Source organism: Scyliorhinus canicula, unplaced genomic scaffold (assembly GCF_902713615.1).
Source record: "Scyliorhinus canicula unplaced genomic scaffold, sScyCan1.1, whole genome shotgun sequence".
Lineage (NCBI taxonomy): Eukaryota > Metazoa > Chordata > Chondrichthyes > Carcharhiniformes > Scyliorhinidae > Scyliorhinus > Scyliorhinus canicula.
Window position 1 is genome coordinate 1579952 of NW_024055665.1, and position 27998 is coordinate 1607949.

Below are 27998 nucleotides of genomic sequence, written 5' to 3' on the forward strand. Positions count from 1 at the left end.
AGATCTCTGCCCTCATTTAATTCCGGCCGGCACAGCATTCCTTATTTTTCTGACGCTCCACCATTACTGGGCCACAAGCTCTGAAATTTCCTCCTTAAAACTCTGCGACTCTGTAACTCAATTTCCTCTGTTGAGATTCTCCTCAAAGCTAATATGTCCTCTGTGGCTCAGTGCTAATTGTTATTTTGTAACGTTTCTGGTCAAGGCACAATACAAATACGAATAATTGTCACTGCCCTGGACATATATAATTGTTCTGCCGTATAAATACTCAGAGAGAAACAGTTTGATGGACATTCTGACACGAAGAAACATTTAAAAAAAGTTGCCCCCATCAATGATGGAGACTGCGCTCTGCTGCTACTGCCCCAATAAAGATGGCGGGTGCGCATGCGCACTGCGGCGGCTAACCAATTTAAAGGGCGGGTGCGCATGCGCATTGCTGTCAGTACGCAACAAAGATGGCGGCCGCTTAGTCCTGTGGGAAAGCTGCAGCTTCTGCTCAGGTCACCGGCTGGTTTTCAAAGGATTAAATTGTTGCCTCCGTGAAGGAGGCATCTTGCTGAATGTTCAGGATTCTCTTCTCTGGATCATCGACCCTCTTCATGGTGTTTTACAGCTGGGCCTCATGAGCTCACAGATATTGAGTCAGCACACTCAGCCTCTGGTCAATAACACGGATAATGTTGACAGTCATCATTTTCACCGCCTCCCGGAGCCTTGGGGAGCGCGGGGTCGCAAGACCTCCCCAGGGTCAGGCCACCATGTGGAAAAAGCAGCTCCATCCCCGCTGAATCCACCTGCGCTGCTTTATCGATGATTTTTTGACTTTTTCCGGCATAATCCTACCAGACCAAACCTCCCATGCCTTCCAGAGACATCATAACAAATATTAATTCAAAGATTATGTAGATGAGTGCGAGGCAATCAGGGTAAGTGATGAATTATAGGTGTGTGGTGCCAGAACCTGCGGAAAAGCAGCTGCTTTCGTGTCACGTGGGTCCCCCGCCCAACAGATTTCGGATTAATGAGGATGTCCAGGGTTATGGGAAACTGGCAGATAAATGGAGAGAAAGCTGAGATGAGGTGTTTCTGTCCTGTACTGACAGGGATGAATTTTGTTAAATGTTTTCACAGGATACTCCATGAGGAGGAATTACAGACAGAAACCTCAAACGTCACGATCTGATAGTCACTGGATTCCCTGGAACCTGAAGATTATCGGCCTTTCAATGTCGGAGAAATGTTTGCCCGAACTGTCAGCTAAAGATTTAAAACATCAGTGTGACTGAAAAAGCACCGAGATACACACACACCCGAGTGAGTGTGTTCCAGTGAATTTACTGTGGAAAGAGCTTTAACCAGTTACACAGCCTCAAAATAAATCACAACATTCACAGCGGGGAGACACCATACCTGTGTTGTGTCTGTGGAGGAGGCTTCAACTGATTGTCCAATCTGAAGAGACACGAAACCCAAAACATGAAGAAACCGTGGAAATGTGGGGACTGTGGGAAGGGATTCCGAGCCCCATCAGAGCTGGAAACTCACCGACGCATTCACACTGGGGAGAGGCCGTTCTCCTGCTCCCAGTGTGGGAAAGGATTTACTGAAGTATACATCCTGCAGACACACCAGCGAGTTCACACTGGGGAGAAGCCATTCGCCTGCTCTCAGTGTGGGAAAGGATTTTGTGATTCGTCTCGCCTATTGAGACACCAGCGAATTCACACCGGGGAGAGGCCATTCACCTGCTCTCAGTGTGGGAAAGGATTTAATCAATTATCCACCCGACACAAACACCAGCAAGTTCACACTGGGGAGAGGCCGTTCTCCTGCCAGTGTGGGAAAGGATTCACTGAAGTATATAGCCTGCAGTCACACCAGCGAGTTCACACCGGGGAGAGGCCGTTCTCCTGCCAGTGTGGGAAAGGATTCACTGAAGTATACAGCCTGCAGTCACACCAGCGAGTTCACACTGGGGAGAGGCCATTCACCTGCTCTCAGTGTGGGAAAGGATTTTGTGATTCGTCCCGCCTATTGAGACACCAGCGAATTCACACAGGGGAGAGGCCATTTACCTGTTCTCAGTGTGGGAAAGGATTTACTCAATTATCCCACCTGCAGAAGCACCAGCGAGTTCACACTGGGGAGAGGCAGTTTACCTGCTCTCAGTGTGGGAAGGGATTCACTCAGTTATCTCACCTGCAGTCACACCAGCGAGTTCACACTAGGGAGAGGCCATTCACCTGTTCCCAGTGTGGGAAAGGATTTTGTGATTCATCTCGCCTATTGAGACACCAGTTAATTCACACCGGGGAGAGGCCGTTCATCTGCACGCAGTGTGGGAAAGGATTTACTGAACTGTGTAGTTTGGAGAAACACCAGCGAGTTCACACTGGCGAGAGGCCATTCACCTGCTCTCAGTGTGGGAAGGGATTCACTCGGTTATCTCACCTGCAGAGACACCAGCGAGTTCACACTGGGGAGAGGCTGCTCTCAGTGTGGGAAGGGATTCACTCGGTTATCCAACCTGCGGACACACCAGCGAGTTCACACTGGGGAGAGGTCGCTCACCTCTCACTGTGAGACGGGATTGCATGTTTCATCGGACCTGCTGTGACACCAACAATTTCACAATTGATTACAGAGGTTGGATTCGGCTGTGATTGTTTCTGCTCTACAGCCAGAACTGCATTTTGTTCATTCTGACAAGTGGTCAGTGGGGATGGTCGGAGGGTTTCTTTCTGCTGGACTGGCCGGTCTCACCACTTTGCCTCCAGTGGGCTGATTCTCTCTGAGCCTTGTTGCTAATACCTGGCTTCAAATTTCACAAGGATCACAGAGTGAAAGGGTGTTTGGAAGTTTGAAGATATTTAGTTTCCATTTCTGTTTCAAACCTCTCAAAGCCATGTTTCCATGGAGCTGGACCCTGGTGGTTACAAGGTTCTTTTGTTTAATTTATCTGGGCGTTCCTCACAGAAGACACCTATCAGGGTATGAGGGGCAAGTTGTCTGAGGTGGACTGGTAAACTGATTGGTACAGGGAATACCTAATATTTAAGGGGGTTGGTTTGCTCAGTTGGCTGGATGACTGTTTGTGATGCAGAGCAAAGCCAACAGTGAGGATTCAACTCTCATACTGGCTGACTTTATTCATGAAGGCTCCACCTTCTCAATCAGGCCCCTCGCCTGAGGTGTGCTGACCCTCGGGTTAAATCACCTCCAGTCAGTTCTCTCTCGGTCAAAGAGGAGAGCAGCCTATGGCCCTCTGTGATTTTTGCGACTTTTATTTCACATTATTATGGGCCAGGGTTGAGAGAACATCAAAGTTTGTTTTTCCTCTGGAAGGTAACTCAACAATGTATCCCAAATTTTAAGAACATCCTTGTTTTCCAATTTAATTTGAGGGATGACAAACCTTTCAAAGTACCTTTTAAGCATATTCACATGACACGCGGTGAGTTTTCCTTCTATCTGGCGTTCTTACCACATAATTCACCTCACTTAATTTCCTTTCAATCTGATAAGGTCCACAAAACCTTGCTTTTAAAGGTTCACCTACCACTGGTAACAATACCAAAACTTTATCTCCACTGGCAAAACTACAAACTTTTGCTTTCTTGTCCGCTACCCGTTTCATCACATTTTGTGCAACTTTGAAATGTTGTTTAGCCAATTCCCCTGCTCTATTTAATCATTCCCTAAAATTTGACACGTAATCCAATAATGTAAGTTCCGATTGCTCACTCACCAATTTTTCCTTAAATCAATTTAAGTGGTCCTCTTACCTCGTGATCAAAAATTAGTTCAAAAGGACTGAATTTGGTTGACTCATTAGGTGCAAATTGCAAACAGTACGAATGGAATTCCTTTGTCCCAATCCTCTGGATAATCGTGACAATAAGCCCTCAACATTGTCTCTAATGTCTGATGCCACCTTTCTAAGGCTCCCTGTGATTCTGGATGGTACGCAGTTGATTTAAATTGTTTTATTCCTAAGCAATCCATAACTTCTTTGAATAACCTTACGGTAAAATTTGATCTTTGATCCAATAGTATTTCTGTGGGTAGTCCATATCTAGTAAATAATTTAAGTAACTCCTCCACAATCTTTCTAGCTGTAATATTGTGTACTGGAATGGCCTCTGGGAACATAGTAGACACATCCATTATAGTCAAAAGATATTGATTCCCACTTTTTTCATTTTAGGAAGCGGTCCTACGCAATCAATTAAGACCCTTGTAAAATGTTCCTCAAATGCTGGAATGGGTATTAAGGGCGCTGGTTTTATCACTGCTTGAGGTTTCTCTATCACTTGGTATGTGTGATATGGTCGACAAAATTTAACTACATCTTTCTGCAGTCCAGGCGAATAAAAATGTTTTTGGATTTTAGCTTGAGTTTTCCTTACTCCCAAATGACCTCCCACTGGTTCCTCATGTGCTACTTGCAACATCTCCTTTCTATACCTATCTGCCCACTTTTCATCCGCCTGTATATGCAAAGGTCTCCATTTTCTCATCAAGACATCTTTTTTACGGTAATAACACTCTAGTATACACTCAGATTCCTCTTCCGTATATGCTTTCTGATACGTCCATTTTATTTCTATATCTTTCTGTTGTAACTCTGCCAATTTTTCTGAACTAAAAATATCCGCCTCATCCTCCACCTGTTCTTGTTCTTTTCCAACCATCTGATCAAAAATCGTTTCCGATAATTGAACTTGGACTTTATCTTCACTCTTTGATTTCTCCTCTTGTCTTAACCTGTGACTTTGCGACCTCGTTACTACACAATTCGGAAAAATCCCAGAATATTCGTCCTTCAACACTTCAGTTGTCTGATTTTCCACTGGCTTATCAATCACAGTTGGCTTATCAATCACTCCCACCTCCAATCCAGCTATATCATTACCCAAGATAAACTGTATTCCTGGACAAGATAGTTTCTCTTGCTCTTACTACCCCTTCACCACTCTTCACTGGACCTTACCTTATATAATGAAACACTACATTTAACACTCTGAATTCCACATATTACCAACTTTTCTGGCAATATTCTTTCCAAACTACATAACTCCTCATCTCTTACCATTAAAGATTGACTAGCTCCCGTATCTCTTAAAATTGTGACTTCTTTACCTGCTCCTCCTGATACACATGAGTAAACTTTACCCATACAAAGTAAATTCTTTAGAGATCTGGCACCTTCTTATCAATCACCTCTTGATCAGGCTGTATACTCTTTTGCACCTCCTTCGCTTCACTTGTTCTTTCCTTTCCCACTTGAACAAATCTCACTGTCTTGTCCTGTTTTACCACATCAGCTTTCCCCATGCTTTTCTTCAACCACCAACACTGTGACGTTACGTGGCCTAGTTTATTACAGTGAAAACATTTGAAACTTTTCATTTCTCTTCCACGTATCCTTTAATCTGAGGTACACTCTCCTTATTATCTCCCATCAGATCTCCTTTACCTCTACCACTTGACTATTTCTCTTTTCCCCAGTTTCTATCCTTCACCGGCTGAAAGTGATGTCGGAAACCAAGCTTTGACTTATGAACTAATTTATAATCATCTGCCATTTCTGCTGCTAACCTCGCAGTTTTAACCCTCTGCTCTTCCACATGAGTTCTCACTACATCAGGAATTGGATTTTTAAACTCTTCCAAAAGTATAATTTCTCTGAGAGCTTCATACATTTGGTCTATTTGCATCCACCTATAAAAAAGTACTCTGTTTGATCCTTTCAAACTCCATCTATGTTTGACCAGGTTCTTTCCTTAAATTTCTAAACCTTGTGTAGGCCTCAGGCACTAGTTCACATGCATCAAAGATGGATTTTTGAACCTGCTCATATGTCCCAGATACCTCCTCTAATAGTGATGCAAACAGTTCACTAGTCCTACCTACCAGCTTTGTTTGAATCAGTAATACCCACATGTCCTGTGGCCATTTAATTTGTTTAGCCACCTTCTCAAATGAAATGAAAAAGGTTTCTACCTCCTTCTCATCAAATCTTGGCAATGCTTGGATATATTTAAATAGACCCCCACCAAGCCTTCGACTAAGACTCTTTCTCTTTGTCCTCATCACCATCCTCCAACTGTATGTTTCCCTTTACACCTGCCAATTTTAACTGACTCATGTTTCATGACCATTTTCTTAAGTTCAAACTCCCTCTCTTCCCTTTCCTCTCTTTTTCTTTTTGTTCTGCTGGGGCTATTCTTTCTTTGTTTCTTTCTTCTCACTCCTTTTCCCCGATCTGTATCTCCCTTTCTCTCTATCTTTCTCTCAATTCGTATTCAAGCTGCTTTAATTCTTTTTCATGTTCAAGTTGCTTGATTTGTAACTGGATTGTTGCCATTTCTACGGAGTCAGACTGTATCTAAGGCAGTTTTAAATGCTCAGCTAGCGCCATAAGTATCTCTTCTTGTAGTATGCTGTCAGGTAACGCTAACTGCAATGTTTTTGCCAAATCTAAAAAGCCTTTTTTTAGTTTCTGTTCATAAGGTACTGCGTGACCTTCTCCACCCCCAAAAACGTCCGAGCCTCTGAAAGAGCCATTGTCCACAACACACTCCCTACTGAGTAGAATTCCACACCTGAAAAGCAAACACAAATATGCTCGTCCCTCACTGTCTTTGAATTCACTTTGCCAACCCAATCACAAAAGATAGACTTTTATCCGGACTAGCCCCCAATTTATTATGGGTCAAGGTTTAGAGAACACCAAAGTATATCATGGAGTTCATCTGACCCACAACTTTAAATAGATTTTGGTTATGGGGAGCATGAGGGCCCACTTTACAGGTGTGATGTAACAGAGAGCTAAAGTATGTTTAAACCAAAACAATGTTTATTCTATGAATTCAGTTAACATTTTATAAACACACAGTAAACAGTTTATCAACTACCAATGCTGACCCCCCACAAAAGATACAGTATTGTATAGATAACCCTTGATAAATTTCCAAACAACATCCACAAGTTAAAACCTTCTAAAATAAAGACAAATGATCTTTAGATTGCAGAGAGAGATCACAACAGCTTCTTGCTGTGAATGCAGCTCTTCACCTCTGAAACAAAACCAAAAACACAGTGCAGCTTCCAGCTCAAAAACAAAAGTGAAAGACAGACAGCCCAGCTCCACCCACACACTGACATCACTGCAGCTATTTGATAAACATTCATTTGTTAAAGGTACATCCACCTGACAACATGTATACAACAAATATAGATTCCTTCAAGGAATAAAAATCCAACAGGAAAAGTGATGTAATCGTGGCGTGGAGAACAAGAACAGTTAAAGATTCATGAGATCCATTAGAATTTAGCAAAGGAGGACCAAGAAACTGATGAGAGCAAACTGGCGGGAAACATAAAAACCGACTGGAAAAGTTTCTACAGGAATGTGAAATGGAAAAGATTAGCAAAGACCAATGTGGGTCCATTCCAGGCAGAGACAGGAGAGTTTATAATGGGGAGTAAGGAAATGCAGAGAAACTAAACAATGTGCGTCTGTCTTCACAGAGGAAGATACAGAAACTGTCCCCAAAATACCAGAGAACCGAGGGACTGGCAGAGATTAGTATTGGTGAAAAAGTCATACTGGAGAAATTAATGGGGTTGAAAGTTAATAAAACCCTAAAAGCTGATGATCTACATTCCAGAGTGTTGAACGAGGTGGCTGTAGAGATCTCTATCCCTCATTCTAAATTCTCCTGACTCCATCTGTAATGGACAAACCTTTGTCTGAGACAAACCTTTCCTTTTTATGTAGCCATAGAAACTTTTCCAATCCATTTTTATGTATTGTGCCAGTTCACATTCTATTCTGTGGCCAACTAAAATGGTGTCCAGCAAGGCATGCTGGGAAAGGTGGCCATGTTTTATGCACAGGCAGGCTGCAGAACAGATCAAACAAAGTTGCAGCAAAAGGGTTTGCAGACTTCAAAAGATTTTACAGGTTTATGCAAATAACATAAGCAAATGGCCATCTCCAGGCCATCCCAGGAACAATAGAATTGTCCTGTCATTCACGCTTCTTTACCAGACACAGCGGCACCTAAATTCCTTTGGAAAGCCTACCTGCCCCGAACACTTCCAGGCATGGTCACTGAGTGCCCACCCCAAAATTGGCGTGGCAGCCCCTGATTGGACTGGATCGATCAGGCTGATTGATCCCTCATCAATTGATTGACAAATGACCAAGAGACCACCCTCCAAAGGGGAGGAAATTCAAGCAGGTTTAAAAGGTTCTGCACAACTTTAGAATCTCTCTGCAGCAATAACCAACAACGGTGACTTCCACTGGTCGGCGAAGTAGACCATCACCCGACCAACTGAAGGAGGACCAGAGCCAGGGACAGACCAGACCAAGGACTGAACATTGAGGACCACAAGATTCGGGATCCAGATAAAGGCCAATATCTGGGACTTGCTAGTCACTTTGAAGTTAAGGTCTTGTGCATAACAGTTTGTAGTTTGACTCAAGTGTTTGTGTGTGTGTGTGTGTGTGATCAATTACCAGTAACAATTTTGTGATAGTGAATAAATATTGAATCATTGTATGAAACAGTTTCATAGTCATTTGTCCGCCGTATATCGGTTAAGACACACTGTGGTTTAGACAGGCACAACATTGGCATCACCAGAAGGGACGCGATTAGAAGTAACAATTGTTTCTCTAAAAATCCCGCAAACCTAATTAAAAATCAGAAACCACAGTATTCTGTATTGGACAAATCGCTCATTTCGGGTTGTACTAACTGCATGCATTATTAACAGGGAGAACAGGGTACATTCTGTTACTTTGTACTCAAACTCAGAGGGATTGGGACAGGAAAATAGCCCATAAGCCGTACCCCTAGTCCAATCGACTCCCGACACCTTCCCTGTGGCCAGAGATGAGCGACCGGAGTTCGCAGGTAGCAAAGTATCCCATATAGGAGGAGAAAATTTGAGAATATATAAAGAGGAAAGGATGGCCCCAATGGGCAGAATTTTGTGAGAATACAGAGACAGGCCCCGGAGCAATAGGACAAACCTGTTGGGAGGATCTGAATAAAGCATCCGGAAAGCGTGCGCTCAAGTATGAGAAAGCGATAGCGGTAGTGTGCTGCTTGGCGCAACTAGTAGGAACCGAGGAGGTCCAAAAGACCGTCCGCGGACAGCTCGCGGAGAGTCAGGAGGAGATGAAGACATTAAAAAAAGGAAAGTCGGGAGGAGATAAAACATTAAAAGAGGAGAGTCCAGAGGAATTTTTTTTAAAAAAGCAATTGGCAGGAGGAAGTAAAGAAATTGAAAGGCGACAGGCAGAAAGAGTTCACAAAATTAAAGGCACAGTAAGAAGTCTTACAACACCAGGTTAAAGACCAACAGGTTTGATTCAAACACGAGCTTTCGGAACGCAGCTCCTTCCTCGGGTGAATGGCGAGGTATGTTCCAGAAACATTTATATAGACAAAGTCAGAGATGCTGGACAATGCTTGGAATGCGAGCATTTGCAGGTAATCAAATCATTACAGATCCAGGGAGAGGGATAATCACAGGTTAAAGAGGTGTAAATTGTCTCAAGCCCGAACAGTTGGTAGGATTTTGCAAGCCCAGGCCAGATGGTGGGGGGTGGATGTAATGCGACATGAATCCAAGATCCCTGTTGAGGCTGCACTCATGCGTGCGGAACATAGCTATAAGTTTTTGCTCGGCAATTCTGCGTTGTCGCGTGTCCTGAACACCGCCTTGGAGAACGCTTACCCGGAGATGTTGGTCCGACTCCAGCAGAAGGGCCTGAGCTCCTCTGGGAGGGAGTCCATTTGCCATGGACCGACCAGCAGTCCGGAACATTTAGCCCAGTTGATCCGAGCAGAAGACGCGGCGGAGTAGACAGGAACTCTCGCATCCTCCGTAGGTCACCAGGGTCAGTGAACATGAGGAGCACGTCATCAGCGTAAGCCGAAAGGACCACTGCCATGCCCGGTTCCTGCAGAACCAGCCCCAACAACCTCCTCCGCAGGAGGCGCAGGAAAGGCTCCATGCATAGAGAATAAAGTTGGCCGGACAGGGGTCAGCCCTGACGCACTCATCTCCCAAAGCGAAAGGGCGCCGTCAGAGACCCGTTAACCTTAATCAGACATTCCGAGGCAGCGTACAGTAATCGGATCCGGGTGACAGAATGCGACCCGAACCCGAAAGCTCGCAGAGTCCCGAGCAAATACTCGTGCCCCACCCTGTTGAACACCTTCTCCTGGTCAAGAGACAGGAATGCACTCAACATACCAGATCTCTGCTTTGGACTCGAGGAGCAGCCCCAGATTTCCCCAGCTCTCCAGTTCCAGCCGCACACAATCCCGGTAACCATGATGCTTTTGAAAAATGCCCGGAGCTCCCCTGAGGGGATGAGGGGAGACTCTGTGCTGGTCATGAGGGCGCCGTCTGCCTCACTGCGGAGAGCATCTAAATCCTCCTCCTCGCCCGCCACTGAACAGCCTTCCTCCTGCGAGCAGTCACTGTCTGAGCCCGAGCCCCCCGCCACGTGGAGTGTGGCCGGCGCTGTGGGCCCACTGTCTAGCCCTTGGCCCGAGTTGATCCAGGGCTGTTTTAGCACAGGGCTAAATAGCTGGCTTTTAAATCAGACAAAGGCAGGTCAGCAGCACGACTGAATTCTCGTACCAGTCTCCCCGAACAGGCGCCAGAATGTGGCGATTCGGAGCGTTCCACAGTAACTTCATTTGAAGCCTACTTGTGACAATAAGCGATTTTCATTTCATCCCACCCCCAGGATCATCCTCAGGCGGGTTCCCTGCAGCTCCCCCCATGATTCAGGGTCCACGGATGGCGGCAGCTCGGACCCCGCCTTCGCCGTCGATGCCAGACCCCAGGAACAGCTCCGGGATGGAACATGGCATCATCTGCTTGGGTGTTGTGAGCGGGGAGCCTTCCTCGCCGTTGCCCGCCCATGACCCGAATATACAAGGACACTGGTGGCTGCCGCCAGTCCCAGGCGATGAACAAAAGGAGGTGACCGAGGAGTAAAACTGGACCGGGCGGAACGAGCCCTCGGGGGTCACGTCTCTGCCCGGCCCCGGGGCTGCCTGATCAGTAGACGATGGCAGCTCAGGCGCTTTGGCGGCCTAGGAGACGCCTTGACCTTTTTAATGGAGCTGGGCGTCAGGGTGACGGGAATAAACACAGGAGACACCCAACCCCGCTCACCTGGGGAGGGGGTAGCGAAATCCACCACCTCCTCCAGCCCGGACAGGCGGCAGGCTGATCTCGCTGCAGGGTCTCCACTGCTGGAGGGCCCTCGGCAGCGTCGCCCCCCCCCCCCCCCTCCCTCCCCGCATCGGCCAGCCCCTGGGATTGTGGCGAGGTTGGAACAGCCTCCAGCCCGGGGACATACACTGGCTCCCCACCGCCCTCCGGAGCCAGTGTGGAGGTCTCTCCAGGCACCTCAGGTTGGGGTTTCCTCCGGGTGCTCCGGTTTCCTCCCACAGTCCAAAGATGTGCGGGTTAGGTGGATTGGCCATGCTAAATTGCCCGTAGTGTAAGGTTAATGGGGGGATTGTTGGGTTACGGGTATACGGGTTACGTGGGTTCAAGTAGGGTGATCATTGCTCGGCACAACATCGAGGGCCGAAGGGCCTGTTCTGTGCTGTACTGTTCTATGTTCTATGTTACAAGGAGGAGGCGGTGTCCCGTGGTGAGGCTGCGGCCTCTGAGTTGGTTGGGACAGACATGGGGTCAGTACCCATGATGGGACCAAGGTGTGGATGGGCCTGGTCTGACTGCCGTGCCATCTTCCGTTTGGCCTTTTTAGGCCGCCACAGGTCTAGCCGAGGCTCCCTCTCCCCCCGCCAGCAGCCGCGGTGTTGTCAGGGGCCGGCTGCTGGGCAGACGAAGAGGTGGCAGAGGAGAGGGGAGGTAGTGCCAGCTGCGGCTGCACTGGGGTGGCGTTGGTGGCAGCCGTTAGGGTGGGGCAATTCCGGCGAATATGCCCCAGCCCTCTGCAGGCATGGCACCGGAGGTCATCCGCAGACCAGAACACTTTACGGTCCTCCCGGGTCAGGCAGACAACAATCTGATGCTGGAAGGAGTAGACATGGCGGAGGGTGGGGTCCCGCAGGCCGAGCGACAGCGGCGCCACCCTGGTCCTGACCTCCCCCAGTAGGTTGAGATGGGAGAGGAGCTCGATGGGAGGTAGGGCGGGACGTTTGAAAGAACCACACGTTCGGTGGTGGCCACCAGTGGGTCCACCACCATGCGTGTCCCGCTCACCGTGAGCCCCCTTTCCAAGATATGGTGGACCGTCTGCTTGGCCCGCAGGAAAAACACCTTGCCGTACATCCTAGAGGTGGCTACGATGGTTGAGGGACCGAAGACCCCGGTAATCGCACGGGTGCCGCTTCAATGGTCATAGTGGGGTTGGGCATAACATTTGACCCTAAGTTGCCGTGTTCGTAGGCGGAAAGGCGAGGGGGCCGCGGAGGGTCGAGGGGCTGCCGTCCCTGCATAGGTTCTTGGCCGCCCTGCCCCGGCAGAGTGGAGGATGCCCCTGGGGTACTGGCCATGCCCACCCCTGGTACGATCCGGCTGTGTATCTAAGACCAGGGTATTAGGGAAAGGGTGGGAGGATGGGTGATGGACGTGGCACCACAACAGCAGGTGCCACAAGGGAAGGTGCTGCAGGGCAACAGCAGAGCGGGGCAGCGTTCTTCAGCCCTAGAGGGGCCTAAAACAATATCCCAGGCTGCCCCACACCCGCCACAGACAGTGAAAGGCAGGCGTATGGCGCTCTTCAGCCCTGTGGGGCACAAAACAAAGCCCTTGGTCTTCACAACAGCCCCAGGTGGTCCCACCTCAGGCAGAGGGGTGGGAGGACAGACGGCAGGGTCTGCAGTCCCAGGTGGTCCCACCTCAGGCAGAGGGGCAGGAGGACAGACGGCAGGTCTGCTGTCCCAGGTGGTCCCACCTCAGGCAGAGGGGCGGGAGGATAGAGGGCAGGGTCTGCAGTCCCAGGTGGTCCCACCTCAGGCAGAGGGGCGGGAGGACAGGGTCTGCAGTCCCAGGTGGTCCCACTCCCAGCTCAGGCAGAGGGGCGGGAGGACAGAGGGCAGGGTCTGCATTCCCAGGTGGTCCCACCTCGGGCAGAGGGGTTGGAGGACAGAGGGCAGCAGGGAGGGGGAGGGGCTGAGACAGGAACAATGAGCGAGTCAGCCTGAGCCTGTGGCCGCTCTCACCATCTGTCACCGTCACAATGCCCGGGTGATTGACGGCAGCTCCGGACCAATAGGAGGAGGTGGTGGGACGAGACGACTGATGAGGGCGGCTGGTCCTCCAACCAATCGGAGTGAATGAGGGGCGGGGCCAGGCTGTGATTGAAGCATGCGCAGTGTGGGTAATGGCGAAGGAGAAGGGTGTGTTTTTCAGATCGGAAATTGGTGAGACATGATTAACAATATGGACAGTAAGAAGTCTTACAACACCAGGTTAAAGTCCAACAGGTTTGTTTCAAACACGAGCTTTCGGAGCACGGCTCCTTCTTCAGGTGAAGGAGCCGTGCTCCGAAAGCTCGTGTTTGAAACAAACCTGTTGGACTTTAACCTGGTGTTGTAAGACTTCTTACTGTGCTCACCCCAGTCCAACGCCGGCATCTCCACATCATAACAATATGGAGGGAGCGAGAGATCGTGGGGGTGAGCGGAAACGTTGTGTAAAGCTGTTGTGAGCCACAAACCGCGGAAAATAGTTTCGGGACCCAGTTTATATCGAGCGGAGCTCCAGCTACTCATTGTGCTCGGGTTAACGGCCGCCATCTTTATTGGATGTGCATCAGGGCGCATGCGCGTTTCTCATCTTTGTCGGGGCGATGTTTCAATGAGTGGGAGGAGCTTGTTCCCCATTGTTCAGAATGGAGACAACTTGGAAATGGAAATCGCTTATTGTCACCAGTAGGCTTCAATGAAGTTACTGTGAAAAGCCCCTAGTCGCCACATTCTCGGGATTTCACTGCCTCTTTGGACATCCTGCCCCATGTGTCCAAAGCTCTGCGGCTCTGTTCAGCCACATGAAGACCCAGGGAAGAAACTCACAATCCTGAGTCAACATCACCCTCAAATCAGGTGACTGCTGATGATGAGGGACAGTGTGCAGCTGGGGGTGATGTGTCGGGCAAGCTGGGTCTGCGAGGACTGCGTTTACTGTAGCAGTGAGAGAGACAGGCTTCCAACACTTGAAGAAATGCAACTCTATTTTATTGAACATAATTTAACTGTGGGTTGACACTATGCTGAGTTGACTGGAGACCTGAGGCAAACCTGACCAAACTATCTTACTACCACATGGTGGATGTTTTAGTTGTTGCTCACAGGCTCTGACTGTCTCAGAGGCTGCATCCCAAGAGAGCGGGAAAACTAGTGCCCTCTGGCTTTATCGTGGCCGTGTCCTGTCAGGCTGCTGTGTTCTGTGTGTTAGAACATAGAACAGTACAGCACAGAACAGGCCCTTCGGCCCTCGATGTTGTGCCGAGCAATGATCACCCTACTTAAACCCACGTAACCCGTATACCCGTAACCCAACAATCCCCCCATTAACCTTGCACTACGGGCAATTTAGCACGGCCAATCCACCTAACCCGCACATCTTTGGACTGTGGGAGGAAACCGGAGCACCCGGAGGAAACCCACGCACACACGGGGAGGACGTGCAGACTCCACACAGACAGTGACCCAGCCGGGAATCGAACCTGGGACCCTGGGGCTGTGAAGCATTGATGCTAACCACCATGCTACCGTGAGGCATTGGTCATCCTGTGTCAATCAATGCCTGTCTGTGCACCATCATATACTTGTGTGTATACTATGACAGGGGGCATGACCGGTCATCCTGGATCAGGGAGCAGGAGGGGAGAATGTTGTAAATTTCTATCCAGGACTGACAGTGATTAATTTTGGAAACTCCTATATAGGGGATTAGTAGGGGAGGATTTACACACAGCAAATTTAAACCAGGAGAAATGTTTATCTTTCCTGAATTACATTTCTGGACTGACGGTGATGCCTTTTTGTAAACTTCTTTCACAGGGGCTTAGAAAGGGATTTGCAGACAGGAAACTCACAACCAATCCTCACATCAAATTCTGACAGCACTGTTTGAGTTATCAGGACCTGGAGATTATAGACCTTTGTGTGTAAGCATTGAGTTACATATCATTATTACTCACTGTATAAAATGACTACCTCCTATCTCCCCTGTAGATCTTGTTCACAATCTTAAATCTGTGTCCCTTTTACTTTTTATTAAAATTATTTTTATTCAAGTTTTTCAATAACAAATTTTCTCCCCACAATTTAAAACAAACAAGGCATGTTTCCACACCAACACAAGAAAAGAACTCACCACCCCCAAAATAAATAATAACAAAAAACCAACAGCAATACAAGAAAGAAGAAAATAGCAACATAGCAAACCCACCGCCGCAAAAACAAACCCCCTAACCATCCCCAAACCCCCCCCCAAGTTGCTGCTGAGACCGACCACTCTCTACCCCTTTGCCAGGAAGTCGAGAAAGGACTGCCACCGCCGAAAGAACCCCTGTACCGACCCCCTCAGGGCAAACTTCACCCCCTCCAACTTGATGAACCCAGCCATGTCGTTGACCCAGGCCTCCGAACTCAGGGCCGCATATCCCTCCACTGGAACAGAATCCTGCGCCGGGCTACTAGAGACGCAAAGGCCAGAATGCCGGCCTCTCTCGCCTCCTGCACTCCCGGCTCCGAAGCTACCCCAAAGATCGCGAGCCCCCAGCCTGGCTTGACCCTCGACCCGACCACTTCCGACAAAGTCCCCGCCACCCCCTTCCAAAACCACTCCAAGGCTGGACAAGCCCAGAACGTATGGGTGGGGTTCGCCGGGCCTCCCGAACCTGTCTTCTCCTCCGAAGAACCGGCTCATCCTTGCCCCGTCATGTGAGCCCTGTGCAGCACCATGAGCTGAATTAGGCTGAGCCGTGCGCAAGAGGAGGAAGAATTCACCCTCTCCAGGGCGTCCGACCACGTTCTATCTTCAATCTCTTCCCCTAGCTCTTCCTACCACTTCACTTTGAGCTCTTCTACTGAGGCCTCCTCCTCCTCCTGTATCAGCTGGTAAATACCCGAGATCTTCCCTTCCCTGACCCACGTCCCCGAAAGCACCCTGTCCTGCACCCCCCTTGGCAGCAGCCTGCCTCTTAACAAATGCCCTGACCTGCATATACCTAAAAGCGTTCCCAGGGGGGAGGTTCCACTACCCCACCAGCTCATCCAGAGTTGCGAACTTCCCATCCAGGAAGAGGTCCCCAAACTGCCTGATGCCTGCCCTGTGCCAACTCTCAAATCCCCCACCCGTTCTCCCTGGCGCAAAACGGTGATTACCCCGTATCGGGGCCCAAACTGAGGCCTTCACTTCCCCGCTATGCCGCCTCCACTGTCCCCAGATTTTAAGGGACGCAACCACCACCGGACTCGTAGAGTACTTTGCTGGGGGGAGTGGAAGTGGGGCCGTCACCAAAGCCCTGTGTCCCTTTTACAATCTACTAATGGGAACAGGTTTTAAAAATCTTTTGCTGGGTTTGCCGTTGTCGTTTCTGATGCCTGGATCGATGGCGGGTGGTCCGTCTGGTTTCATTCCTTTTTCATGTTTTTGTTGTGGTTGAATCAGCTTGGACCAGTCCATTTAGGGTCCAGAACACAATTGAAGTCTCCTCCAAGAATCAATTGATCTGTATCTAGGTCCGGCATGGATTGCAACAATTCTTTTACAAATGTTTCTGTGAGATCCCCTCATTGAAAAAAAAAGATAGAGAAGCAGAATTAGGCCATTCAGCCCATCGAGTGTTTGAGTTTGCTCTGCCATTCGATCATGGCTGATATGTTTCTCAACCCCATTCATCTTGTATTGTAGCTCTCTTGAAATGAGTGCAAACATTGCATTTGCCTTTCTAGCTGCCAACTTTCCTTTATGTGTTTTGGGATGTGGGTGTCGGGGGCTGAGCCGGCATTTGTTGCCCATCCCTAATTGCCCTGGAACTGAGTGGCTTGCTGGGCCATTTCAGAGGGGGGCAGTTTGTGAGGATGGAAGGCTGAAGTGATTAAATGACAAAGGGGATAATGGTGCAAGACAAAACTGGGTGACAATGAGATAAGTAAATAATAAAAAAAAGAGAAGAAATAAAAGACAGGTCCAGGTGAGGTATAAATGGCAGCAGCAGAACCGTTACCAGCACCAACTATCTAAAAATATCAGAGAGATGATTATAATCTGAAATTACTGAAATGGATGTTGTGTCTGGAAGGTCAGAAATTGCCTGATAAAGGATGAGGTTCTGTTCCTCGAGTTTCCTTTTTAAAAAAATAATTTTTATTGAAATTTTTACAAAATACAAAATATAAACATCTTAGCTCTATTAACATGCAACCGCGGTAACACCCCATGAACAATACCCCCCCAGCTTCAAGAGCAACTTCAAACAAAAGAAAGAACAACAACAAAGAAAAAAAAAACAAACAAGAGAGAGATAGCACCCTCCACAAACCCATGTGCACAGTTCTCCATCCCCCCAATCCTTCCCCCCCCCCCCCCCCCCCCCCCCCGGGTTGCTGCTGCTGTCGGCCTATTTCCCTACCGTTCCGCCAGGAAGTCCAGAAACGGCTGCTGCCACCGCCTGAAAAACCCTTGTACTGATCCCCTCGGGGCAAATTTCACACTCTCCAATTTAATGAACCCCGTCATATCCGAGATCCAGGCCTCCACGCTTGGGGGCCTCACATCCTTCCATTGGAGCAAGATCCTCCGCCGGGCTACTAGGGATGCAAAGGCCAGAACACCGGCCTCTTTCGCCTCCTGCACTCCCGGCTCCACTGCAACCCCAAAAATTGCGAGTCCCCAGCCTGGCTCGACCCTGGACCCCACCACCCTCGACACCGTCTTTGCTACCCCCTTCCAAAACTCCCCTAACGCTGGGCACGCCCAAAACATATGGGCGTGGTTCGCTGGGCTCCCCGAGCACCTAGCACACCTGTCCTCGCCCCCGAAAAACCTACTCATCCTCGTCCCAGTCATGTGGGCCCTATGCAGCACCTTGAACTGTACGAGGCTAAGCCTCGCACAGGAAGAGGAGGAATTCACTCTCTCCAGGGCATCCGCTCACGTCCCCTCCTCAATCTCCTCCCCCAGCTCGTCTTCCCCCTTCCCCTTCAGTTCCTCCACCGAGGCCTCGTCTACCTCCTGCATTACCCGGTATATGTCCGAGATCCTCCCTCCTCCGACCCACACCCCCGAGAGCACCCTATCCCGCACCCCTCGTGGGGGCAGCAAGGGGAACCCCTCCACCTGCTGCCTGGCAAACGCCGTCATCTGGATGTACTAAACATGTTCCCCGGGGGGAGCCCAAACTTCCCCTCCAACTCCCCCAAGCTCGCAAACCTCCCCTCCACAAACAGGTCCCTCAACCTCCTAACCCCTGCCCTGTGCCAGCCCAGAAATCCGCCATCAATCCTCCCTGGGACAAACCGATGGTTCCCCCGTATCGGGGCCTCCATCGAGCCCCCCATTTCTCCCCTGTGCCGTCTCCATTGCCCCCAAACTTTGAGGGTAGCCGCCACTACCGGGCTCGTGGTATACCTCGTTGGAGGGAGCGGCAACGGCGCCGTTACTAGCGCTTCCAGGCTCGTGCCCACACAAGACGCCGCCTCCATCCTCTTCCACGCTGCCCCCTCCTCGCCCATTACCCATTTAGGCACCATCGCTGCGTTGGCCGCCCAGTAGTATACACAGAGATTGGGCAACGCCAGCCCCCCCCCCATCCCTGCCTCGCTCCAGGAACACTCTTCGAACCCTCGGAGTCCCATGCGGCCACACAAATCCCGTGATACTGCTGTTGACCCTCCTGAAAAAGGCCTTTGGGATAAGGATGGGGAGGCACTGGAACAAGAACAAAAACCTCGGGAGCACCGTCATCTTGATGGACTGCACCCTCCCCGCCAGTGACAGCGGTAACATGTCCCATCTTTTAAACTCCTCCTCCATCTGCTCCACCAATCTTGCCATCGGGGCCTCGTAGAGCAGCCTCACCCACCGGATAAACCCATCCCCAAACCCAAACCTCTCCAACACCTCCCACAAGTACTCCCACTCAACCCTATCGAAGGCCTTCTCCGCGTCCAACGCCACCACTATCTCCGCCTCCCCTTCCACCGCCGGCATCATAATGACATTGAGGAGTCTTCGCACTTTGTGTTCAGCTGCCTTCCCTTCACAAACCCCGTCTGGTCCTCATGTATGACCCCCGGCAGACAATCCTCTATTCTAGTGGCCAGGATCTTGGCCAGCAGCTTAGCATCGGCGTTCAGCAGCGAAATCCGCCTATATGGTCCACACTGCAGAGGGTCCTTGTCCCGCTTCAGGATCAAGGAAATCAGCGCCCGTGACATAGTTGGGGGCAAAGCCCCCCCCCCCTCCCTTGCCTCGTTAAAGGTCTGGACCAACAGGGGGCCCAACAGGTCCAAATACTTTTTATAGAATTCAGCCGGAAACCCGTCCGGCCCCGGCGCCTTCCCCGACTGCATGCTCCCTATCCCTTTGACAACCTCCTCCAACTCGATCGGCGCCCCTAGTCCCTCCACCTGCTCCTCTTCCACCCTCGGGAATCGCAACTTGTTCAGGAAGCGCCCCATTCCACCCTCCTCCACCGGGGGTTCAGACCGGTACAGTTCCCCATAGAAGTCCCTGAAGACCCCATTGACCTCTACCCCCGTCCGCACCACCTTCCCAGCTCTATCCGTCACTCCCCCAATCTCCTTGGCTGCGTCTCGCTTCCGGAGCTGGTGCGCCAGCATCCTGCTCGCCTTCTCCCCGTGTTCATACACCGCCCCCTGTGCTTTCCTCCACTGGGCTTCCGCCTTTCTGGTCATCAGTAGGTCAAATCTGGCCTGAAGGCTACGCCTCTCCCCCAGCAATCCCTCCTCTGGGGCCTCCGCATATCTCCTATCCACGTGCACCATCTACCCTATCAGTCTCCCCCTCTCCCTCTGCTCCCCCCTCTCCCTATGGGTTCGGATGGAGATCAATTCCCCCCTCATCACCGCCTTCAATGCCTCCCTGACCGTTCCCCCCCCCCGAACCTCCCCGTTATCATTGGCCTCGAGGTATCTCTCAATACATCCCCGGACCCTCCCGGCCACCTCCTCCTCTGCCATCAGCCCCACCTCCAAGCGCCAGAGCGGAAGTTGGTCCCTCTCCTCCCCCAGCCTGAGGTCCATCCAGTGCAGGGCATGATCTGAAATGGCAATGGCAGAGTATTCCACATCCTCCACCCTCAAAACCAACCCCCTGCTCAGGACAAAAAAATCAATCCTTGAGTTGGCCTTATGCACATGGGAGAAAAACGAGTATTCCCTGGCCCTTGGCCTCGCAAACCTCCTAGGGTCCCCCCTCCCCTCAGCACCTAAATCCCCTCAGCACCTTAGCCGCCGCCGACCTCCTGCCCGTCCGGGACTTGGATCGATCCAATGGGGGATCCAGTACTGTGTTAAAGTCTCCCCCCATGATCAGGCCCCCCGCCTCCAGGTCCGGAATGCGGCCCAACATACACCTCATGAACCCCGCATCGTCCCAATTTGGGGCATAAACATTCACCAACACTACCCGCTCCCCCTGCAGCTTGCCACTCACCATCACATACCTCCCGCCACTGTCAGCCACCACCTTCAACGCCTCAAACGACACCTTCTTCCCCACCAGGATCGCCACCCCCTTACTCCTCTCATCCAGCCCTGAGTGGAATATTTGGCTCACCCACCCCTTTCTCAGCCGGACCTGGTCCACCACTCTCAGGTGTGTCTCCTGGAGCATGGCCACATCCGCCTTCAGTCCCTTTAGGTGCGCAACTACTCGGGCCCTTTTGACAGGCCCATTCAGCCCCCTCACAGTCCAGGTTATCAGCCGGATCCGAGGGCTCCCTGCCCCCTTCCCCTGCCGATTAGCCATACCCCATCCCTTGCCCACCCCCGGCCAGCGTCCCACGCACTGCCAGTTCCCCACGGCGGCAACTCCCCCCCCCCCCCCCCCCCCCCAGCACCCCCTGCGTCCTCCAGCTCCTTCCTGACCGTTTCAGCAGCAACTTGGTATCCCCCCCCCCCAGGCTAGGGCCCCTCCTAACCGCGCCCCCCCCCCCTCTACAGCACTCCCGTGAGCCAGCTATCTTCTGCTGACCCCGGCGGCTCCCGCCCTACTTTCGGCTCCTCCCAACGTGGGACTGCCCCTCCTCCATTGTGCCCGTCAACCAGTCCACCCTCCCCCGCTCCTGCGCGGGAAAAGAAAAACCCCCTCCCTCCCAGCGCGGGAACCCCGCAGAAAGCCCGCGCTTTTGCCCTGCCGGGCCCCGCCTCCTCCAGGGCCACTCCCATTGTCAGTCCCCCACACCAGCTCCCCGAACACCCCGTTTACCCCTCAGTCCGAACCCGTCCACCCAACTCCTGCTTGAAAACCCATTAAAAAAAACACCCGTACGACATCATCCCACCCACCCTAAGGCCACCCCACATCTTACCCTAAACCCCGCAAATACACATACAGTATAAATAAATACAGTATTCTACAGCATCCCCCATCCTAGACCCTCAGTTTGAGTCCAATTCCTCGGCCTGCACAAAGGCCCACGCCTCCTCCGGGGACTCAAAGTAGTGGTGTCGATCCTTATAGGTGACCCAAAGACGCGCCAGCTGCAACATTCCAAACTTCACCTTCCGTCTGTGGAGCACCGCCTTCGTCCGGTTAAACCCGGCCCTCCGTCTCGCCACTTCCGCACTCCAGTCCTGGAAGATCCGCACCTCCGTGTTCTCCCATTTGCTGCTCCGCTCCTTCTTGGCCCACTGGAGCACACACGATCCACGAACCGGTGGAACCTCACCAACACCGCCCGCGGCGGCTCGTTCGGCTTGGGCCTCCTACCCAGAATTCTGTTGGCCCCCTCCAACTCCAGGGGCCCCTGGAAGGCCCCAGCCCCCATCAACGTGTTCAGCATCATCACCACATAGGCCGCTAGGTCCGACCCATCCAGCCCCTCCGTGAGGCCCAGGATCCGTAAATTCTTCCTCCTCGACCGGTTGTCCAACTCCTCGAACCACTCCTGCCATCTTTTATGGAGCGCCTCGTGCACCTACACCTTCCCCACCACGGCCACGACCTCGTCCTCCCTTTCGGCGGCCTGCTGCTGCAGCTCCCGGATCGCAGCCCCCTGGGCTGTCTGGGTCTCCATCAGTTCCCTGTTGGTTACCTTGATGGACTCCAGCAGCTCCACTTTCAAATCCTGGAAGCAGCGCAGCAGAGTCGTCTTCTGCTCTTGGACCCACTTCTTCAGCTCCTCGAAACTTTCGCCGGCCGCCATTTGGTTTTTCGGGTCCCGATTTTTTCCAAGTGTTTTTTCTCCCGAATCCCTCCCTGCCCCGCTCCTGGTCTGCACCATGGGACCACTGGGGTGACTCGTGGCCACTACCCCCGTCGGGATTTGCCTCCTCAGCTCCGTTGGGGGCCTTTAAAAAAAACCCCGAAGTCCGTTGATCTCGGGAGCCGCCGAACGTGCGGCTCAGCTGTTCTTTGCCGCCACCGGAAGTCTTCCTCGAGTTTCCTTTGAGCTTTATTATTAATAACCTTTTATTGTCACAAGTATGAAGTTACTGTGAAAAGCCCCTAGTCGCCACATTCCGGCGCCTGTTTGGGGAACAGGGTTAATTGGAGCAATGCAGGAGGCTGTGGACAGAGTGGGAGTTGGGCAGGGAATTAAAATATAAAATGATCAGAAACTCAGGATTATGCTTGCAGACTGATTGGTGATGTTCCACAGTCACCTAATCCAGATTTAATCTCCTCAGTGTGGGGAGACCAAATCGGGAGCAGTGAATACACAATAGTGGATAGCAAGAAGTACAAGTAAATCACTGTCACCTGGAAAGTGTGTTTGGAATCCTGGAATATGGGAAGGAAGGTGATGTGGTTGCTGCACCTGTTGTGTCTGCACAGAAATGGTTTACAGTGATGTTCATAAGAACACAAGAAATGGAAGTGGGGGGGGGGGGGGGTGGGGAGACCATATGGCTCATTGAGCCTCTGTAACCTGCTCGTTCAGGCATCATTCTCGTATACTTTCCCGTATCTTCCCCAGTCCTTCTAGATCCATTTTATGATATGGATACATTAGCTCAACAATCCTGTGAAATAATTTAGTCTGGCTCAGTGTCACCGAGCTGAAATCCAGTCTTTCTCTGACACATTATTCTTAATGCCATAGCTGACATGTTAAGAGTAAAAAAGTCAACTGTTTAGCAGTAAGGGGAAGAGGAAAGTTTGTAGATGCCCTGCAGTGTTACAGACTCGTTGGAACTGCTTATTCTGTCCCATCTTACATTCAGCTGACAGTAAAATGACTAAAATGCTGCAACATACAGGCATTTGGGGACAACGGTGAGATTGCTGCTCAGATTAGTTAAAGTCTCCATATTGTAAAATGGATCTTGAAGGACTGGAGAAGATGCAGGAAAAGATATTTGAATTATGCCTGAACTGGCAGGTTACATCCAGTAAGAAAGATTGGACAGGGCATCACCTTTTCTCTGGAAAAGGGAATGAAGGATGACCTGATCCTGTAAGATTATGAAAAGGTTTGATATGATAGACAAGTGCAAGATGTTTCCACTAGATGAGAATAAATATGAGTTAGTCATTAATTAATCTAATGTGCAGTTCAGGAGCATTTCAGAGGGAGATCACACACACACACACACTTCATGTGTGCAAAGGGAGTTCCTCAGTTTTCCCACTAGTTAACACTCCAACTTTAAAAGCCCCAAACTATTTGATCCAATATCAGCACATTGTTATGGACGAAGGGCAGTTTAACTGTTCTGTCCAGGAAGACAAAAATCACTGTTCACCTGAACCTGCTCAGACCCCAACACGTTAACAACTCACTGTCCGTGTTTGGTCTGTTGTCAATCACACCCCGGACAGAACTGTAGTGGATGGGCCTGTACTATTTAGGTGCCCTATTAATTTATTTAATACATTTGTTACCTTGGCACAATGGTACCAATCTGAATCGGTTCGCAAAGCATAATTTCTATCAGCAATATCGATTTCAATGGCGGAGTTATTACCCATCCTGCGTTGCGGCTGGGAATGTGCTCTATCCACATTACATAAGTTCCTTGCACATGCGCAGAGTCCAGCTATGACTGGAGCATGCGTCAATCGGGCTGTGACTGGCGCATGCACAGTTCAGGTTGTTGCTGACGGTGCGAGGAGCGGGGAAGGAGCAATGGAGCGACTTTCACGATTGGAGCCTGTGGGTGGCCAGGGAGCAATAGAAGCTTTGGAGTGAGCCGGGAGGCTTCATAAATACCCTGTGGAGGCTTCAACTCCTGAGTAAAATGTTAACGGTCCCGTCTTAAACAGCACCAAACAGAGTGAGAGCTGAGCGGTGACAGGCCCGGGTTACCGGCCGCCATCTTTACAGAGGACAAGGTGCCGCAGGGCGCATGCGCTGTGAGCCTGGACCGGATACCAACTCTCCCGGATTGACTGACTGGAGTCTCCAGGATTTTATTTTAATCATTTGTGGGAGTCACTGGCTGGGCCAACATTTATTGCCCATCCCTAATTCCCCTCAAACCGAGTGGCTGGCTCGGCCATCTTGGAGGGCATTTAAAGAATCAACCACATTGCTGTGGTTTGGAATCGTGTCGGCCAGACCAGGTAAGGATGGCAGATTTTCTTTTCTATTCATTCACGGGATGTGGGTGACACTGGCTGGGCCAGCATTCACTGCCCAGCCCTAATTGCCCTTGAACTGAGTGCATCTCAGACAGCATTTTAAGATGGATTGCCCATGATAAATTGCCCTTCGTGACCAAAAAAGGTTATAGAACATAGAACAATACAGCACAGAACAGGCCCTTCGGCCCTCAATGTTGTGCCGAGCCATGATCACCCTACTCAAACCCACGTATCCACCCTATACCTGTAACCCAACAACCTCCCCCTTAACCTTACTTTTATTAGGGCACTATGGGCAATTTAGCATAGCCAATCCACCTAACCCGCACATCTTTGGACTGTGGGAGGAAACCGGAGCACCCGGAGGAAACCCACGCACACAGGGGGAGGACGTGCAGACTCCACACAGACAGTGACCCAGCCAGGAATAGAACCTGGGACCTTGGAGCTGTGAAACATTTATGCTAACCACCATGCTACCCTGCTGCCCCAAATTTATGAGGGATTATTGGGTTACGGGTATAGGGTGGAGAGGACTTAAGTAGGTCAGTGCAGACTCGATGGGCCGAATGGCCTCCTTCTGCGCTGTATGTTCTATGTGCCACCAGAAGCATTGTTACATTATCAATATTACTATTTGTGAAGCTCAAGATCTAATTTGCTTTATCAACTACTGTCTTAATATGTCTTGTAGATATACAAAGTCCCTCTTCACCTTTCTCTGTCCTCCCAAAGAGGCCAGTTGGGTTTTTGTGACAATCCAGCAGTTTTCATGATCACTTTTTCCCAGTGCCGGCCCCACAATTGACCAGATTCATTCAGCTCAATTTCACAACCTGCCTTTGTGTTTTTGTGGGTTCTCTCTCACTCCCTGTTTTCTGTTTTCAATCAGTTTCACAGGGTGTTCGAAGGGGACGCTTCAAAGTCCGGAAACTCAAACCAAGCATCACATCAGGATCTGACAGACCTCAATTTATCATATCCTGAATATCAACTTGCTTTGAACATGGAAGGAAAAAGCATTGTTCACAGTGGGGAGAAACCGTACACGTGTTGTGTGTGTGGACGAGGGTTCACTCGATCATCAGGCCTCACAAGCCACAAATGCAGTCACACTGAGGAGAAACCGTGGAAATGTGCGGACTGTGGGAAAGGATTCACTTCCCCATCCAATCTGGAAACTCATCGACGCAGTCACACTGGGGAGAGACCATTTACCTGCTCCAAGTGTGGGAAGGGATTCACTGAGTCATCTGCTCTGTCCACACACCAGCGAGTTCACACTGGGGAGAGACCATTCACCTGCTCAGAATGTGGGATGGGATTTACTATTTCAGCCAACCTGCTGAGACACCAGCGAGTTCACACTGGGGAGAGACCATTCACCTGCTCCAAGTGTGGGAAAGGATTCAGTGATTCATCCACTCTGCAGAAGCACCAGCGAGTTCACACTGGGGAGAGGCCATTCACCTGCTCAGAATGTGGGAAGGGATTTACTATTTCAGCCCACCTCTTGAGTCACCAGCGACTTCACACTGGGGAGAGGCCGTTCCAATGTCCAGACTGTGGGAAGTGCTATAAAAGTTCTGGGGAACTGATGAGCCATCAACGTGTTCACACTGAGGAGAGACCGTTCAGATGCTCTCACTGCGGACCTGGTTTCAGTCGATCATCTAACCTCACTGTACATCAGCGAATTCACACTGGGGAGAAGCCATTTGCCTGTGCCAAGTGTGGGAAGGGATTAACTCAGCTATCCGCCCTGCAGAAGCACCAGCGAACCCACACTGGGGAGAGGCCATTTGCCTGCTCCATGTGTGGGAAGGGATTCATCTCTTCATCCCACCTGCTGAGACACCAACGAGGCCACAAACAACTACAGTGTTTAGATTTTGCTGTTCGTCACATTCAGGTCTGAACCATGTTCATTTGGGTCTCTTTGTGCTGATAAACTCTAGACCATTTACAGAGGCTAATATTCTGTGTAACAGTCAAATAAATTAGACTTGTGTTAAATACGCGGTGTGTTGAATCATTTTAATATCTCTGACACAAGTTAGTTCCTTTTGAAATACTCTCGCTCTCCCCTGTCTCTTCCATCCTCACCTCCAACAAGAAGTGTGAGGAGCTTGTGGAGCTTCTTTGTGGCTGAGATTGAGTCAATCCGATCAGCTGCCTCTGCTGCTTCCCTCCCTTCCACGAGCCCACCGGACCAAACTGTCTCGAAATGTCATCCTTTCCCGAGCCCGGAACCCACATCTTTCTCTAGTTTCTCTCCCATCTCCCCTCTCAGAGCTCACCTTGTCCATGAGACCCAGCTCCTGCTCCATCAACCCTATTCCCACTGAGCTACTGATCAGCCAACTACCCTGTGTCCATGGATATTGTCAACATTTCTCTTTCTTCAGGCACTGTCCCTCTGTCCTTCAAATCTGCCATCATCACCCCCTCCTCAATAAAACAAACCCTTGACCCTGCCATCCTTACAAATTACTGCCCCATCTTCAACCTCCCTCTCCTCTCCAAACTCTTTGAACATGTTGTCACCTCCCAAATCCTTGCCTGTCTTTCCCAGAACTCCCATGTTTGAATCCCTTCAATCAGGTCTCTGTCCTGTCACAGTAGTAAAATACAAGAGACAAACATAATCTCAATGAGAGTTTGGCTCAAGTTAGAATCAGATTTTGATGGGAAATGGAATGTCAAGTTTGTGTAATATGTGTACGTACCTTGTGAAATGAATTGCTTCTGTGTTCGGCTTGGGATGGCCTTATCGCGGCCTTGGCCGTCTGAGAGCCTGTGAACTGTCCGTGGGAACGAAACGCAGTAGTGGGATGAGTTACTCCTTCCTTGATAAAGAATTGCTATGCTATGCAACTAATGAGCTAACTGTGTGACTAATGATTGACAGAAATAATTATATGAAGGAGGGGTTTGGGGGGGTTTTGTAAAATTTATAGTTAACTGTAACTAAGAAAAAATTGTCTTCACTTGCTGTAATTCTGAAGTTACATTTGTGTAGCCCCACAGTAAATAAAAGGTTCTTTGAAGTCATCTGGTGTTCGACTGATGATTACCTCAGGACTGAAAATTTAGAATTATCATACGATGGCCCGTACGGGGATCTCTGGTGCGTCGACAGAAGCAGACAGTGTAAGCGGCAGATCGCCTCCGGACGCGTG

The 27998-nt window shown here is 50.3% G+C and overlaps 1 protein-coding gene and 1 long non-coding RNA gene across 2 annotated transcripts; both read left to right on the forward strand.

Moving 5' to 3' along the window:
* The first annotated feature begins 417 nt into the window (after window positions 1-417).
* LOC119960608 (gastrula zinc finger protein XlCGF26.1-like) lies at window positions 418-27998 on the forward strand. The gene is made up of 3 exons (XM_038788253.1): window positions 418-2492; window positions 26026-26728; window positions 27839-27998. The coding sequence occupies exons 1-3, from the start codon at window positions 1483-1485 to the stop codon at window positions 27851-27853; spliced, it is 1728 nt and encodes a 575-aa protein (XP_038644181.1). The 5' UTR covers window positions 418-1482; the 3' UTR covers window positions 27854-27998.
* Window positions 13383-15328, forward strand: LOC119960609. Its single transcript, XR_005459462.1, has 2 exons — window positions 13383-13451; window positions 15093-15328. It is a non-coding gene; the product is annotated as an uncharacterized LOC119960609 (long non-coding RNA).